This window comes from Ambystoma mexicanum, chromosome 10 (genome assembly GCF_040938575.1).
Source record: "Ambystoma mexicanum isolate Mex_15411 chromosome 10, UKY_AmexF1_1, whole genome shotgun sequence".
NCBI lineage: Eukaryota > Metazoa > Chordata > Amphibia > Caudata > Ambystomatidae > Ambystoma > Ambystoma mexicanum.
Genome location: NC_090932.1, coordinates 1,552,242,363 through 1,552,260,789, shown reverse-complemented (window position 1 = coordinate 1,552,260,789; position 18,427 = coordinate 1,552,242,363). Strand labels below are relative to the sequence as shown.

The window sequence follows — 18,427 nt, the reverse complement described above, 5'->3', positions numbered from 1 at the left end:
ATCTGGTGCAAAAGTACTTTATTTCACCTGCAGGAACTTCCACGTGCATTTATTTGGGCGTGGCTGCTGGGGAAAGCTGGGTTGCACGTGCAGCATCCTTAGAAGTGGCAGGGTGGGGCCGGTAAGCCAAGGCTAATGGGCGTGGCCAGAGCTAGACTATACAAGTCCGCCCAGCCTTCATGCAAACGCTTCGCGTTATTCTGCACGGATGACAGCGTAATGCTCACCACCGCCTGAGCGCATCTTACCTTTGATTCCAGCTACCAGCCTCAGCACTTACCTTGGGACCAGTTCTCGTTGGAACGCATCACAGCAAGGTTAGAAATGACAGACATTACGTTTAAGGTCGTGCTTTTGACAAATCTTCGCGCTCAACCTTAAACCAACACTCACCTGCTATCAGAGCATCGTGGGCTCCTTTCTCTTCCATTTTGGCCTTGCTTCATGCACCGCAACTACCGCAGGGTCACAATTTCACCTGTATGAAGAAAGCAGAAGAGAGACATCATTAAAAGACACAGACAATAATCAGGATCTAACATCACAATATTTTAAAGCAATAAGACACTTACCATCAGGAGTGGATAAGCCACAGCTGGTCTGGGCTGCCATGTACAATGGGCCAGTGAAGGAACTCGGTCCATCAAGAATCGCCCCTGCAGTGAGAAGCAGAACGGAGAGCTCATAATCAAATCAACAGGTGAGCCTATATGGGTCGGCGCATGCTCACCACTCTTTGGCAAAAAAGGGTTTGAGAGAGGCAACAGTCACATAGCAGCATTCTCACAATCGCTCATATCCACGCAGGAGCAGTGTCACCAATTGTCGCAGCCTACAGCATATGTGCAGGTGAAGAAGCCAGACAAGGGTGATCCACTTCCAGGGAGTGCTGAAACCGTGCCCCAACGTCCCCACAGAGACCAGGTGAGCGTAACAGTTACCTCATTTCCAATGGATTCCTTCTTATTCAACTTTAGAAGCTTATCTCCTCCTTATGTAATTTCCTTTCCTTCTTTATCTCCTTGGGTCCAAGACCCCATATCGTCTTGAATTAATTCTACTGTGTTCTTAGATTGTCATATGGGCGCGAGTACCAGACTCGCAATACTGTATTATACCAGGTTGGTGTACTCTCCCATCAAGGATATATATTTTCTTCTGATCTAAGTCTTTTGCTTTCAGGGTCCCAGACCCTCTTACTCTCTGGCTCTCATATGGGTGCAGGTCCCAGACTCACAATGCACTGTCGCAGTAGCTTGGTTTACTCTCCTGCCAAGCATACAAGTACTTCTTTCTTTCTCTCGTATTCTTGAGGTTCCAGACCCTCTTACCTTGTGTTCTATAGCTGTTCCCCCAACACCTCGCAGTCCACCCACGTACCTGTTTGAGTAGTTTGCGTTTTCCAAACAATGACGCTGCGCTATAAGGCTCTGGCAGCGTTCGGGCATTCTCTCGAGTCGGCAGCGTCTTTGCCGGTCAATTCTTCTTCTTCCTCGGGCTGGGCCTTGCTTCTCCAGCTGCATTCAGGTTCTTCTTCTCATTGGTGATTGGTCTGCCTGTCACTGTGAAGAGGGAAAATCGAGATCAAACCCATGCCCCCTCACCCCAGGCACATATACAGAAGAACAGCAGGAAGAACAAGGAGCGCACTTATCATTTGAACCAGGCCCCAGCGCACCCATGGGTGACAAATATGCTGAAACACACCCACTTCACCAACAGTGCAACTTCCATGCTACATTAGAATCAATGCTGCAATATCAGAATCTACAAACACAAAAATCCCTGTTTAAAGGCTTGCAAATGCCTATATGAATTAACATGGTCTAATTGCACAGTGTAAAGCCATGTTTCAGGAAAATTACAGCCAAGTTCATTTCTCTCCCTGAACACTGGCTGCAGAAGCCTTCAGCAATGCCCCTCGCAAAACCCACGAGCAGCCAAGGTCGCGCATTCAAGATAAGATTGCTTTCTGCAGACAAACATTTTTAATTCTCCACAAATGCGAGTAAGCCACGGCAACCCAGTGTGTTTTTTTCTTTTCTTTCTGGGAAAGACATTTTCGCAAAGACTCGCACAACATTTGAAACATAATTGTAACAAGAATGGCTCAGCCCAGCCAATGAGCACTCAGAGCTCAGGTGCGAACTGCTTGCTTCAGCTAAAAAGTTATGGGAACAAAGTCATAATGCAATAAGTTAGAATTAGGTAATGGGGGGCTGGCACAGCTAAACCAACCCACTGACGCAAAAGGCCAACATCCAATTGTCAGGCTCTCTATAAGGGCTACATAGGTAACCTATCACTTAGCAGCCAATAGCAGGAGGAGATAGGTTTCTGGGAGCTGATCCAATTCTGTGAGGTCAGCCTGCAGTGTGATTACAAAGCTGGCTTGCAAGCCAGCCCTGGGGGAGACGGCGCCTGAACTCTCGATGTGCACGATGCTCTGCGTGTTTTTTTCTTTTTTTGCTGCCCAGAAATAAACGCAGTTTGGAACATGTGGCTGCCTGCTGGGGTCTCTGTTGCATTTCTGTGGACCATATGGGAGGTGTTGGGGTCTCCCATAGCTGGTGAGGGTATGGCTGCTGGCCCCCCACAGCCCTGGTGGGGGTCCAGCTTCTCCCCAACAACTGGTCCCTTCTCGGGCTGTGCTTTTGCTTTCTGGTGGCTTGCCAGACTTTGGGACGTCCAGAGGGATATTCAGGCAGCGTACAAAGTAGCTCCTCCTCCCTGGGCTACCGTTGTGCTTTTGTTCGCCTCCATGCACGGTGTCTCATACAGCGCAACCCTGTTCGCCAGGTTGGAGTCTCCCAGGTTTCCTCAATGAAGGATGGTTCTCTCGATGTTGGTTTCTTTGTGCTATTTTGTATTTCCTTTGACCAATCCAATGCTGTGAGAGACTAGACAGTTCACTCCGGTTCTCTGGAGCGATCTTCATACTCCTGGTCATCGTCTTCATAGTATTTGTATTGGAGCTATAGGGAAAGCAATGTCCAACATACTAGGTTGGTTGACCTTACAATAACAGATATTGGCACCGGTTGGAAGTAGGGAAGAAGAGTTAGGCTTGTGGCAAGAGGTAGGGTCTAACAAAGCAGAGATATACTGCATTCTCAGGGGATGGTCGTCCCTAATCCCATAAGGGGCTTCCCCCTCCCACATGTTCCTCCCCCGGTGCACCACCCCCAGGGGAACTATTGTACTGTGGACACATCGCCATGGCCCCATGGGAAAGGCCACCCAACCCCACAAAGCATATCCACCCCCCTCCACCTGGCATTTCATCTCCCCAGTCAGGTCCCCTTCTAGCATGCTGGGTATGGTGTAACAGCTTCCGGCAAACAGCCCGTCCCAAGCTAATCTGCTCCAGCAGAGCGCCAAGCACACCATCCACCCCAATCCATACCATACACTCACAAATGCGCATCCCTGCGATGCTGCCGCCCTCCTCCTCCTTCGGGCCTACATGCCCATACCACAGCCTCTTCCCCCTTATTTATTGTATTTAATTGTTTTTTTTTATAACACGTCTAATACCATACCGAGTTCGGTTTCTAAGCATGGATCTGGGATTCCAACCTCTGTTGCTCCGAGTGGTCCTTCTTCCAAGACCAGCACGTTGCTCCTGTGCTATCCTCCGTTGACATCCTGTGGGATTCCATGGGCAGCATTTCCTAGACAGCCTCTTTTGAGGGCTCTCTGGGAAACTCGGTCCATAAACCCCCAACAGATCTTCTACAACAAAAGAACACAACATTGTAAGCCTCTTCTGTTGCAGGAGTCTGGACCAGATGGCCTGGGGAGTAGATGCTCCAATCATCAAGTGGCCAGAGGGCGCCTTCTATGCCATTCCTTCCTTACCCTGGCCCCCCATTGTGTTGGTGAAGTTCGAGAGCATGCAGGTTTCATTCTAGTGATGTCATATTGTGCACAGCAGCTGTGGCTTCAAACTCTGGTGAATCTAGCTTGTTCGGATGTTGGATCTGGTTCCTCCTCCCATAACTCATCCAGGTCTATCAGCCCTGAAGTTGTCTGAGCAACGACTTTCAGCTTAGATGTTGAAGAGTGGGTTCAGGAATACAGGGCTATTTGAAAAAGCAGATATGGTCATCCAGGGATCTAGAAGACAAAGGGTGCTTGTTCCCACCACTGCATGTAATATGAAAGATGGCTTTTTCATACCATGGACTGTGATCCCATATTTATTATTAATTTCCATTATTGAGCTTTTTTTATCTGTCTAAAGGGGATATGCCTGCATTGGAACCTCTGATACCATGGCTGTTTAAAGTTTCTGCATTAAGGACTCTCTGAAAGGTCCTTCACCCTCCTTGGGATCTTCCTCTTGTTCTCAGAGTTTTACAAAAGGCCCTGTTTCAGCCAAGAGAAGAAATCCCTATGAATGAGCACTGTTTTTGGTTGCAGTTGCTTATTTGAGGAGTTGTGGTTAGGTTGGTGCTCCGTATTTCAGGGTCCTTCCTGAGGCATTAGGCAGTACCACTATTTATAATCAACTGCTGTGTGCTCTTCCTTCCATATAGACAAGGAAATGGCACCGAAAGGTCTATGTCCTAATTTCTCCACTAGGGAGGAGGTCTACACTGTTTGGATTTCAAACATACTGTGCTGTGTTTTCTGGAGAGAACTCAAGAAGCATGTAAATCATTTGTTTGATGTCTTTGGTGGTGGCAGAAAAGTGTTGAAACCAGCAGTTTCCACGCTAAGCAGATGGATCAAGGCTTACAGCCTATGGGGTTAAGCTGCTCAGATGTTTCAGGGACGATCCACCAGAGATGTGTCAGCATCTTGGGTCGAAGCTCTAGGCATCCCATTGGTAGACACATGTAGCATGCTACTTTGGCATCCCCAACAACTTTATCTGCCACTATCAGGTATGGGGGATGTTTCTGCTGCATCCAATGTCAGAACGGCAATGCTACAATCTGCTCAACAACACTATATCCTATTAATCTATTGAATAATCTTGGGTGGGCAAGTTCAGTCTTAGTAAGGATTGTTCCAATGTTATTTGATATGTCCTCAGTTGAGTGAAAACTGATGAGGAAGGAGAATCGGGGGATAATGCCCAGATCAAAGATGGTAATCCTCATTACAATAGTCCTCCTCCCTTGACACAGTACTCACATCTTGCTCCCTGAGTGGGTGTCATTTGTTGGCTCTTCACTTCTGGTACGACAGGAGGGGCCCAGGATGTCACTTGTCTGATATACACTTGACGAGTGCCATAAAGGGAGAGGCTGGTGGTGCAAGGCGAGGTAAAGCTTTGGTAGGCGCTTTGTTGGATGGCTCAGCCTCATAGAGGAGTACAGTGATGAGGGAGGAGGACCACTGTAATTAGGATTACCACCTGAAATCTATGCATTAGTAGAGGTCAGAGGAACATGTTGGCTGGTTACAATCTGGGGGAGAAATCCTTACAAGATTGCATTTTATTACCAGCATATCATTAAGGGAAGCAGGTATGTCCGAGAGCAAAACCTAGCATGTGTAAGAGATCAATCTGTCTCCCCGCAAGTTTTGCTCGATTACACCTCTTTTTTGACCACATGTATTTGTAATTATATTGGGCATTTACGAAGGACAAATCAAATTAAAGGACCAAAAGGACTGCTGCAAAAACAGGGGAGGGATCAAACATAGTTTGTCAGAAGTGGGTAGAGTAAAAAGTCAACAATTGTGTAAAGAGCGTCAGAAAAAAAAAAAAAAATAAAATAAAAGGACGGCAGAATCACGTGGGGAAGGCAGGGAAGGCAATGACATCATGGCCTCAAATAAGCCAAAAGACAGAGCACATGTCTGAGGTTGTTAACCAGCCATACTGGATGTACTCTTTGAAAATTGAGTTTTTAGTTCATTTCAAAATTGCAAGAGAAAGATGTGACAGCCCTGATGCAATGGGAGATGTTGCATAGCCTCTGAGTGTGGACTGTCAAAGTTAGTCTGTCGTTTTTTTTATTTTCTTTCTTGGGTTTTTAAAGTTCAAGTCTGGCAAAGTGTTGGCTTCTGGTGCTGTTGCCCACCAAAAGACCAGCCCCTCCAACAGGCCCCTTTGGGAGCATTCTCCGACTGCTGTGTAGACTATGCAGCATGTCTTGCAGATGAAACAAGCTAACAGCATGGTTTGATCAAGTTAACTGCAATGCACTTTCATTTCTCCTGACCCTCGATGATGCAGGCAGCTGAATGTAGGAGGTTTTAGGTGTGCCATGCTGTTGTCGCAGCTACCAGGAAAGGGGGATTAGGGGTGTTATTGCTCCATGCAGATATCCGAAGATGAGCACTCGGAAGATTTCTAGGGAAGCCTGGCTTTCTATAAAAGAAAATGTTAGAAAGCCTATGTTAACCTAGATTCTGTGCCTACCACTTACAATAAAACATAAACAAATATACACTCAGGCCCACAGCCCTAACGTATAAATGGTGGCTGGTTTCTGGCCGACACCAAGGTAGGTTTTCTTTTTTGGGCTTTCCGCCTTTGATGCACAGACAATTTTGTGACAGAATGTCTTTTCAAGTGCTCGCTCTCTCTCCAGAAAAGTTGAGTCAAGTTCCATGAGTTCTTTTGTCTGGTTCGATTCCTTTTTCCACTCTTCTGGGAGAGTGTTCTGGGTATCGTCTACCAGGAAAGTTCCCGTCATTCTCATCCTTGAAACAGTTATAGGCTTGGGTTTTGGTTTCTCGTACCCCACCTTGGGGTCTGGTGTCCCTCCTCTGCCTTGGGGTCTTGTCGCTTTCACCCCACCTGGGATCTTCACCTCTCATCCCACATTGGGGTCTGGATTCTCTCACCCTGCCTTGGGATCTGATTCAACCCCACCTCACCTCCTCCAGGTTCCACAGAAAGAATGACATTCCAGCTTTTCCTTGTATAAGGAATTCTAGATCGGTGATTAGCCTATGCTAATAAACCTATTGCCAATCCGTACTTCTAAATACAAATTGTGTGGGAAACAATGTTATGCAAAAGGAAAGTGTTCAAGAAATAATATTCAGGATATTCAAGCCGTTAGCTTCCCTTCCACACGTTTTCAGAACGGGACAAGGCGGAACACTCGAGCTTAGCACAGTCTCTGGCACAGAAGGCCATGATGTTGAAGTTTTAGCACAAAGTCTCTTTTCCAGAGGGCCTGATGCAATTCGACAAACAACAAAGTTCCTTTTTCCTTAGGGTTTCACACATATAAATTCTCAGGTAATTTTTGCTTCACCCCGGATCTCCCTCCGTCGAGCTCAGATCCACTTCAACACAAAGCTTTCAATTGATCTCCCTCGACCAGGCTCAGACCAACTTTATCAACGTTACCACAAATGGTCTTTACTATATCAACATCAAAGACTTTCGATTGTGTGAAGGGTTTTGCTTGGCCAGTCGCAGGACCACTTCGATTCACAATTCTCTACTTTCACCTTTCAGCTTGATACCTTACAGAGATGTTCGATTGAGCACCCACATGGTGTTGGACCACTCTGCCAAAAGGTATCGTATCTTCATTTCAAATTTCAATCACTCATCAGCAGTTCAACTTTACTTGCATCTTTTATCACACGTATTTCAAACAATGTTCGTTCGAGTGCTCACCATACAATGTACGGTCTTGTATCAGTCTCCCCAACTCACAGCCTGTGTTGATTTCACCAACGCTGCTTTGTTCTTGGAGCCAAGGACAGTACCATGGTGGATAATTCTCCCCGCCCTGAGTCTTGAGGCGGGAGGGCCCGGGTATCACACAATGAAGGATTCTTCAGCCTGTTTTCCTGGTGTTACGCTTTCCAATCTCGAGGGCTCATGAAATCAACAGTGCCATATCAAAAAGATCAAGGGAACTTCCCTCCTTGCAAACCCCTTCTGGTTCGCTGTCTTTCTACTCTTGTTAAACTGCAATCTTGGAATTGCTGTTTCCTAGTGTGCTTTGCCTCGCTCAGAGTATGCTCCTGTGCTCCGCCTTTTATCCGTGTGGGGATGTTTAATCAAAGTCAGGGTTGTGTGATGGTCAGTAATTGCTTGAACTTGCCTGACCATTGTTTTGGGACACGTCAGGTATACGGCTCAGGTGTTTGTCCGTTGTCTCTCATAGCAGGCAGTCCATGAGACAGTGGTTTGTGTTGTAAAGGGGGAGGGAGGTTGGAGTTCCTAAATATCCTACTCGGTAGGATGGGGTAGAGGTGCTATAGGGAAGGGAATACTGTGTCTCACCGTCCCACTCCCCGAAGACCCAGGTGATCCTCCCGCACTGGTCCACCCCCAGGAACTGGAAGGCGATGGCCACGTCCTGGCCACCTGGATGACAGATCCCCAGAGACTAGTGGGTGAGACACCTTCTGGTTTCTCACATCGACTTACCAAGCTGAAGATTCGTTTTATGACCTGGGAGAACCACTCTCCAGACCAGAACACATACATGTACAATGAAGAATTCCGCAAACCTTTATGAAAACCATGGTCTGTAGTGTTAAATGAGCTCCAGTGGCAAGAGGCTCTGTGATTGAAGAGCATTGCAATTGTGTGCCCACTCCACAAATGTGAGGGGAGAAGACTGATAAACCCTTAAAGGACTCACTATGGGTGACCAACAGAGTGTTTTTCTGCACTTGAGATCTGTGATTTCTCAGTAGTTAGAGACAGGAGGAATGGGACATTGAAGCCACAGAGTTCTGTTCCAAAAAGATAAATTTGTGGAAAAAGAATTTTGCTAAATATCCTGTATGCATACTGCACTTCATATAACCAAGAGCAGCCACAGAGCTGCTACGAGTAAGGTGCACTTTTTGTGACCAACATCAACACCCGCTAGAAGTTTTAAAGTAACACAAAGCATGTTGATGGCAGCCTGACTGAGTAATTATCAATGAATGCAGTTTACTGAGGCACAGCAGGTCGCAGAGAGCGAAAGAGAACAGGCCGCTGCATTGTTGTGGCAGCTGTGTGTCCTGATTTAGTCTCTGGAGAAGGCTTTGCTATCTCCAGACATTTCCACTTCTATCAACCAAAGTTTAGGCTACCTGAGTGATCCACCGCTCATGTCAGTCAAGGCCAGCAGTCTACTCCTAGCTGCCGGAGTAGGATTAGCTACATAGATTCCTACAAGTTCCAAGGATAACTTCCGCCTCAGCCTCATCCACCCTGCCACCGCCCAACCCAGCCGAACCCAGACAGTCACATCCGCTCATGCAAACAGCTGTGATGACCGGCAGGATGCTGTCTTTTTCTAGTACCTCAAACTTGCAAGTGAATCAATTGAATTGCATTATATCATAGGGCCCCTTGCAATAGTAAACATGTATTACTATTATTAACATATTTTCTTAATTTGCTTTTACCCAAAATCATTTTACTCAACTAAATAACATTATTTTATACATTCACTTGCTTGGACATTTACTTGTTTCCTGACTTTTGAAATTACTTTTGTATGTTTTTCATAGCTCAGCACCTCTGGCGGAGTTCAGGTTTAAGCTCGAACTTTACTATTTATAAGTGAATTGTGGTTACTTCAGAGGCTTTTGGCCTGCCTTTGTAAGTAGTTGAATTTGGGGGTTTGCGCACCCCCAAATTATTGGTACCCATGTCACTAATCTGGGATAAAGAAATTGATGTGCAGTATCACAGCTCATTGTCTCTGGAAGGAATGGGTTATTCACATATCAATATACAGAGATTGATTTAGGAAAAAAGATCTCCGTACATGCTGATAATGGAACTGAGCATGCCACGCATGATTTCCAATTCAGTCCCAAACTCTGTTCATCACAAACCACAAAAGATAGAAAAGCATGACCTGTAGTGACAATCGGCTCTGATGCTGAGTTTCCACTCCTTCCGGAGAATCCACCATTGATCTTTCCACTCTGCAAAGGCTCCAACAATCAGCTTTCTCTCATGGAAATGCCTGAAAAATCATAGAATCCCAAGTAGGTAGGGTGGTAGTACAACGGCCAACAAGGGAACAATATTCTGATTGATGAGGCAGTTCAACAGACACTTCACTCTCCCACCAATGCAAGTCTGCCAAAAAACATTGTTGAAATGTCATTGTCTTTGGGAATGACAACTCAGCAGCTCTGACCAATAGGCTATTTGGTCACATGTCAAGTTTATAAATGTCATCCCATTAAAGCAATATTTTAATTCAAACACTCTCCACCACCTATTTTCCAGCAGCTTGGCACTTGCTACTGCAAAAGCAACTGGTCAGAGGACACCTTCCTAGCCCCTATCAAGGCATTAAATAGGCAGCGTTGTATAGGTTTGCTAATTAAATAGACACTTGTGTAGCAAAGCTAGCTATTTATGTTACCCAGTTCAATGAAATCACAGCTTACACCACTTTCCTCTCTCCACCGCTTTTCTTTGTTCACTGCAAGTTAAAAGGGGCTAATGAAGAGAGAGTTGTAAGGCAAACATGGTATCAACAGTAAGACGGACACAAGTGACCACAGTTCAGGGGTATTTATTGAACTTCCAGATGAGTTGCAAACCACCCATCTAATCCAAAATCTATAGATGGGAACAAGCTACGACCATCAAATAATAATAACAGTCCTAGCGGCTTATAGTAATAACCATATTGCCAATCCTTAACTCTAAATACAAATAGTGTGGGAAAAATGTTTACGATAAGAAAGAAGTGCTCACAAAATAATAAGTCAAGATGTTCAGGCTGTTGGCCTCCCTTCACCACGTTTTCAGCATGGGGTAAGGCGGTTCACTCGAGCTTAACACAGTCTCTTGCTTCTCTAGCATGAGACTACAGTTCAATCATTAGCATCAGGGCCTTCTGGCCCAAGTCTCTTTGTCTTTCAAAGTACTCAATTTCTTATGCGATTTACTATTCACCCCGGATCCCCCTAAACCAAGCTCAGATCCTTTTTAACACAATTAGTCTACCTGCGCCGGGCTCGGGCCAACTTCATTTACTTTCTTTATATTCTTACTATAGAAGACTGTGCCCAGGGTTTTGCTTGACTCGTTGCAGGACCATTTCTATTTCACAATTCCTTTTCTTGTAACATTTGCTACCTCTCAGTTGGATACCTAACAGAGACTTTCGAATGAGCACCCACGTGGTGCCGGGACCAATCTGCCTACGGTATTGTATCTTGGCTTCAAGGTTCAATCACTCATCTGCTGTTTACTCATGTTTGTGTCGCTTGCCAATGGTGGGGGGTGTGTGGGGCAAGAGAGCCTAGGATCTAAAAGTGAAAAAATGAATAGAGTTGTCATCTCTGTGTTTACTCAAAAATCTATTAACTTGATATGCAACTACAGCTATCTTAATTAACTGTATGTCACCCGCTCACCTCCTCTGAATCTTTCAGGGGCTGGCGAACCGTTGGGGTGGAATAAATAATCCCGTCGTGAATGCTCCCAACAGTGGCGCTTCACGTGATGGATGCCCTATAGTAAAGAAGGACATGTGTATTTAAAAACTGAATAAATACCCAATTGAGGTCATTCACAAATAATGGGTTGGTACTCACTGTATTTTTCAAAGAAAAATATTTCTTTTTTTCTCTTATGGCCCAGTATGGTAACAGGGCATATTAGTTAGTGCAGCCACGTACTTAAAACGCCTGCAGAGGAGAAAACCAAGCATGTATGACATACATTAGCTGCTGGGGCTCCACTGTACGGAAGCCTGTCAATGTTCAGCAGTATTTGGCACAGAAACGTATGGAATACAAAAAGTGCTTACTTGTAGCCACTGTTTGCTTAATCTCAATTGCGGCTCACTGGAGAGTAAATGCCAGTAGTGGAATTTCAATAGATTTATGGCCATGGAACGCAGTAGCCTGATCCGGGCCGTGGGGCTGCCGAGGTAAACACAAACACAGAACTGAATGTTAAATATCCGCTCTATACACTTTGTGCACCTCAGTGCCGCTTTCTGTGGCTATAGTTATTTCCTTACCTTATTTTTCGCCCGAGGATTAAAGCCCGGGACCCTGCTGCACAAAAGGTCACCAGTGACTGCTTCGGCTAATTCTGTCTACCAGAGTTGTGTGAAAACCAAACCGACATGCGCTTTGGACTCACAGAGCAGCCGCTCAGGATTAAGGGCTTGGTAGTCCACAGCACAAATACGGGTGGCTCCAGCATCATAGGTAATCCCATCTCATGGGTGCTTGTTGCTGAATTATGTTGGGGACCCCTTTCGGTACTTGTAATTCGAAAAAACTAAATAAAATTGTCCCTAATTCGGAAGCACAGTGTCGTGTGCACATGACCAGGCTTACTCACCTTTTCTTGGAATTATGGGCTGAATAGTCCACAGACCAAGCCGAGATCAAATGGTCCATACATACACGTGGCCCCACAGTAGTGGGTGGTGCAGTCACATAATTACTTCTTAATGAGTGGGCGGAAAGTTTGTCCAGCCCCCCATAGTTTGAGGAATTCTAATGGTACATGTGCACGTCACCGGTTGGATTTCCACACCTTGAGGGAGACTCGCATGTGCAATGTATTATGGGCAAGGTAGTTCTAGACCACATTGAAATTAATTGCTGTTTAGTGCGTTCCACTCTACCGAAATATTTAACCCATGTTGTACTGTGTCTAGGGAATAAATCCATTTCTGTTCGAGACGCTGTAAAGCCATTGCCATATCTCCACTTCTTGTTTTTGAATTTAAAGTTTGTAATACAAACCACTTAATTTCTGTATCTTTGTGATTATGCCTCTTGAAATGGTCGACCAAGGGTTTGTCAGGGGTGTGATTTCTGATACATGAGCGATGTTCTCCAATACGGACCTTCACTTCTCTGACGGTTTTCCCTACATACAGTAGGTCACATGGACAAGATATCACGTAGATTGCATTCTTTGTACGGCAGTTGGTGTGATTTTTCATCACCCATGTCTTATCCCCGTATTGAAAGCTCTGTTTCGTCTCAGTAAAGGGGGAGACAATGCAGTTGCCACATTTATAGTGTCCAATGATGGGAGGGAGTCCCCATTGGTTCATGATGGTGGCATCTCTGGGTTTCTCGCGATAAGTATGGACCAACTTTTCTCGTAGATTACAGTTACGTGTGAATGCAAACATTGTTTTTTTTGATAATGTACCGGGATTTTTTACCAAGTCCCAGTTTTGATTGATTATTTTTCTGATTGTGTTACTGATGGGGTTGAATGTAGTAACGCAAACCAATCTCCCATTGGATTTTTTGTCTTTCCCTTGTAAAGAAAGTTCCCCGTTTGTGTTCGCGGCTCTTTTTAGATTGTTTTTCACCCAGCGTTTCAGATACCCCCGTGTATCTAGCCTTTCTTTGAGTTGTGTGGCGTGTGTGTTATAGTCCTCCTTGTCGGTACAGTTCTGCCGGATCCTCAGAAACGGACCGTAAGGTAAATTAAATTTAAGACTCTCTGGATGGAAGCTGGAGTAGTGCAATAGGGTATTCTTATCCGTGGCTTTTCTGTAGAGTGAGGTAGCTAAATTGTTCCCTTGTTTTCTGATCATCAGGCCCAGAAAACGTACCTGTTCTTTACTCCACTCAATGGTGAATTTAATATTCAGGTCACACGTATTAACCCATTTGTGAAAAGTGAGGAGAGATGTGTTGTCGCCTCGCCAGATGATGAACACATTGTCGATGTAGCGACGCCACATCTTCAACTGTCCATGTGTCTGGTTTTTTAGAATGTCGGCAATATATCTTGTTTCAAATTTTGCCATGTACAGATTAGCTACGTGTGGGGCACAAGTAGCCCCCATACTTACCCCTTTCTGTTGTTTAAAGATCTGATGTTTAAAGAGGAAAAAGTTTTCTGTCATGGCAAGTCTCGAACATTCTAATATAAATCCTGTTGGTGGTTTTTGTGGTCTTCTTCGTGTGTCCAATACTTCGGCTAGGGCCTCCAGACAAGCCATTTGGGGGATTGACGTATATAACGCCTCCACATCCCTGGTCACTAAAAGATCGCCCGTTTCTATTGTTACATCTTGGAGAATTTTAATCATGTCCGTGGTGTCTCTGATGTAAGACGGCATCGCCAGGACAAAAGGTTTTAGGAAAAACTCACTATAAATGGAGAGAGGTTCCAATAAAGAATCTATTGCTGACACAATTGGTCTGCCTGGCGGATTTTCAAGACTCTTATGCACTTTTGGTAATATATAAAAGGCTGCTATTTTTGGATGTTTTTTATTAAGAAATTTTTCTTCATCGGGACAGATCCATTCTTCTTGTCGAGCATGTGCCGTTAGACTTTTAATCTCGTCCTGTAGTCTTTCAGTTGGATCTTGATCCAATTTCTTATATGATCTCGTATCATTTAGCAGTCTAGTACATTCTTTGTCATAGTTTACAGTATCCATCAAGACTATCCCTCCACCCTTATCAGCCGATTTTATAGTTAAATTTTCTTGATTGCTGAGATTTTGAAGACTGACTTTCGTTTTTGGTCAAATTGTCTGTGCAATAATTTTTCTTTTTTAGGCTGGTTAGGACTTGTTTAGTCACCCGGTTCTCAAAGGTGGTAATCTCTGGTGGATAGGTGTGCAGTGGTGGTTGGATTTCATTTTAAGACCTGTGATGTTTATGTCCGCTGGATCCGCTGTTTTATCACCTATTTGTTTTTGGGTAGAAATACTTCAAAGAAGTGTTTAGCCTGATGTTGCGAAACAATCTCTGCAATTCTAACTCTACATTGAATGGGTCTGCTTTTGTAACCGGTACATATGAAAGGCCCTTAGCTAGAAGACTCTTTTCTGTGACGCTCAAGATGTGCAAGGATAAATTAAAAATGGGAAGAGTGTCATCATTCATTGGTTCGAGTACCACTACCTGGTTCAGACCCCCTGCTGTTGTGATGTTCATTGTCGTGGCCGCCCTCTGGGGCCTCCTCTGAAAAAAAAACCTTGTTGGGGGAATGTGCCACGTCCTCTCTGTGGTAGCCCTGAGGGTCCAGCCAAAGATGGTCCATACTTATCGCGAGAAACCCAGAGATGCCACCATCATGAACCAATGGGGACTCCCTCCCATCATTGGACACTATAAATGTGCCAACTGCAGTGTCTCCCCCTTTACTGAGACGAAACACAGCTTTCAATACGGGGATAAGACATGGGTATGAAAAATCACACCAACTGCCGTACAAAGAATGCAATCTATGTGATATCTTGTCCATGTGACCTACTGTATGTAGGGAAAACCGTCAGAGAAGTGAAGCTCCGTATTGGAGAACATCGCTCATGTATCAGAAATCACACCCCTGACAAACCCTTGGTCGACCATTTCAAGAGGCATAATCACAAAGATACAGAAATGAAGTGGTTTGTATTACAAACTTTAAATTCAAAAACAAGAGGTGGAGATATGGCAATGGCTTTGCAGCGTCTCAAACAGAAATGGATTTATTCCCTAGACACAGTACAACATGGGTTAAATATTTCGGTAGAGTGGAACGCATTAAACAGCAATTAATTTCAATGTGGTCTAGAACTACCTTGCCCATTATACATTGCACATGCGAGTCTCCCTCAAGGTGCGGCAATCCAACCGGTGACGTGCACATGTACCATTAGAATTCCGCAAACTATGGGGGGCTGGACAAACTTTCCGCCCACTCATTAAGAAGTAATTATGTGACTGCACCACCCACTACTGTGGGGCCACGTGTATGTATGGACCATTTGATCTCGGCTTGGTCCGTGGACTATTAAGCCCATAATTCCAAGAAAAGGTAAGTAAGCTTGGTCATGTGCGCACGACACTGTGCTTCCGAATTAGGGACAATTTTATTTAGTTTTTTCCAATTACAAGTACCGAAAGGGGTCCCCAACATAATTCAGCAACAAGCACCCATGAGATGGGATTACCTATGATGCTGGAGCCACCCGCATTTGTGCTGTGGACTACCAAGCCCATAATTCTGAGCGACTGCTTTGAGTCCAAAGCGCATGTCGGTTTGGTTTTCACACAACTCTGGTAGACGGAATTAGCCGAAGCAGTCACTGGTGACCTTTTGTGCAGCAGGGTCCCGGGCTTTAATCCTCGGGCGAAAAATAAGGTAAGGAAATAACTATAGCCACAGAAAGCGGCACTGAGGTGCACAAAGTGTATAGAGCGGATATTTAACATTCCGTTCTGTGTTTGTGTTTACCTCGGCAGCCCCACGGCCCGGATCATGCTACTGCGTTCCACGGCCATAAATCTTTTGAAATTCCACTACTGGCATTTACTCTCCAGTGAGCCGCAATTGAGATTAAGCAAACGGTGGCTACAAGTAAGCACTTTTTGTATTCCATAGGTTTCTGTACCAAATACTGCTGAACATTGAAAGGCTTCCTTACAGTGGAGCCCCAGCAGCAAATGCATGTCAAACACGCTTTGTTTTCTCCTCTGCAGGCGTTTAAAGTACGCGTCTGCCCTAACCAATTGTCATGATCTCTGCTTCCAAAAGGTCAGGGTTTTCCCAACTCCCTTGGAAGCAGATCCATAACCCAGGTTCCGAGGGCCAACCAGTCCCAATTGGGACCTTTTGGACCCAGTCCTGGCGCCAGTGGCACCAGGCTCATAAATGTGCCCAGTCCCAGCGCTGGAAGCGCCGGGCTCATGATGCTTGGGTGGACTTACCTGCAGCAGACCATGCTGCTTACTTGCCTGCCAGCTGAGCCTCTGATCCTCTTCTGTTTGGAACTACTTTTCCTGTTGGGTGGGGCAGGAGCCACTCCCTAGATTCAGAACACTGGAACTCTTCTGGAAAGCAGGAACTCTTTTCTTACCTAGGCGTGGCTGTGGAAGGAGACACCTAAGCACTACAGGAGGCTATTTAAACCACACCCGGTGGATGAATCTTGCTTTGCGTTATTCTGCATCCTCTGCAGCAGAACGCTCATCGTGTCTTCTGCATCGGATCCTGGGCCTAAGGAAAAAGGCTTACCATCCTGAATCCAGTCTTCAGCAACACCTATAAAGACAAGAAAGAACAGGTTAGCATTCCGGCATCTGAAAGACAAAGGCTTGCCTACTCTTCGTGCGCTCCGGAGGTCTTCACACTGCATTCCGGCATCTGAAAGACAAAAGCTTACCGACTCTTCGCACGCTCCGGAGGCCTTCGGCGCTGCATCCTGCATCTGAAAGACAAAACAAGGTGCGTTTAAAGACATTGGGGAACTTTGATACTCACGTGCCATTACTCCTTTCCACATCAACCCCAGTGGGTATTCCCACACCCTGCAGCCGCTCCGAACTCGTACCTGCAAAATAAAAGACAGTTAGAGCGCATAGTGAAGCAGGCAACAAGCGCTTACTTACGTGCTTCCAAGCGCTTCTATTCATCATACGGACTCCATCTTCAACTCACTTCAGCCCGTCATCCGCCATCGCCGGAACCTGCAAAACAAGAGACATCATTGCTAAAGACTTTAAAGACAATAGAATTACTCGAAACTTACCGTTCGTGCAGTAAACGACGGACAGCAGTCCTCTGAAGTCAAGAGGCCTGCGCTACCGATCCAGTGAAGAAACTGGTTACAGCACCCTGCCCCGAGGCAGATGGAGAGAATGGCATTCACTTACCTAAGGTGAGAGCGTTAACCTTTGGGGGTCTACAGGAGAGCAAAAAAGGGAAGAGATAGGGACACCCCAATAACCCCAGTTCATTAATCCCATATTTTCTGTCTGCAGACATCTTACTCTTGAAGTCAGGCATACAGTGCACAGAGGTCCAGCCCAAAGAGCCAACCGGGTGCTACACATCACCTTTGAAGATACGGTAGTCGCCCAGTCAAGACCGGCGCCTCTGCGAGAATCAGGTGAGCGTTACACCAATATGCCCCGTTACCATACTGGGCCATAAGAGAAAAAAAGAAATATTTTTCTTTTAAAAATACACAGTGAGTACCAACCCATTATTTGTGAATTACCTCAATTGGGTATTCATTGTTCAGTTTTTAAATACACATGTCCTTTACTATAGGGCATCCATCACGTGAAGCGCCACTGTTGGAAGCATTCACGACGGGATTTATTCCACCCCACCGATTCGCAAGCCCCTGGAGGATTCAGAGGAGATGAGCAGGTGACATACAGTTAATTAAGATATCTGTAGTTGCATATCAAGTTAATAGATTTTTGAGTAAACACAGAGATGACAACTCTATTCATTTTTTCACTTTTAGATCCTAGGCTCTCTTGCCACACTCCCCCCACCATTGGTTTCCCACCAAGAGGCAACGCGGAATTGGCGATTGCGCTCCTGTCCTGAAGAAGGTTGAATACTAAGTTATGACACGAGGGGACTGTTTCATCCTCGTTAAGAGACCTCAACCGAAACATGTTAACGGTTTTCTAAACCCCCTGAATATTAACAGAGGGGCACATTGTAAAACAATCGAGTGTTTAATCTACAACTGTTTGACCCACTATTGTGATATAAACAAAACATCACTTTTTCTTATTT

At 45.3% G+C, this 18,427-nt stretch overlaps 1 protein-coding gene across 1 annotated transcript in view; it reads right to left on the bottom strand.

Moving 5' to 3' along the window:
* Positions 1-18,427, bottom strand: part of SFI1 (SFI1 centrin binding protein) — a 1,072,759-nt gene that overhangs the window by 948,469 nt on the left and 105,863 nt on the right. Inside the window, exon 4 of the mRNA XM_069619815.1 lies at positions 9,798-9,908. Within this exon, the coding sequence (XP_069475916.1) occupies positions 9,798-9,908 (111 nt within the window). The remainder of the gene's footprint in view (positions 1-9,797; positions 9,909-18,427) is intronic.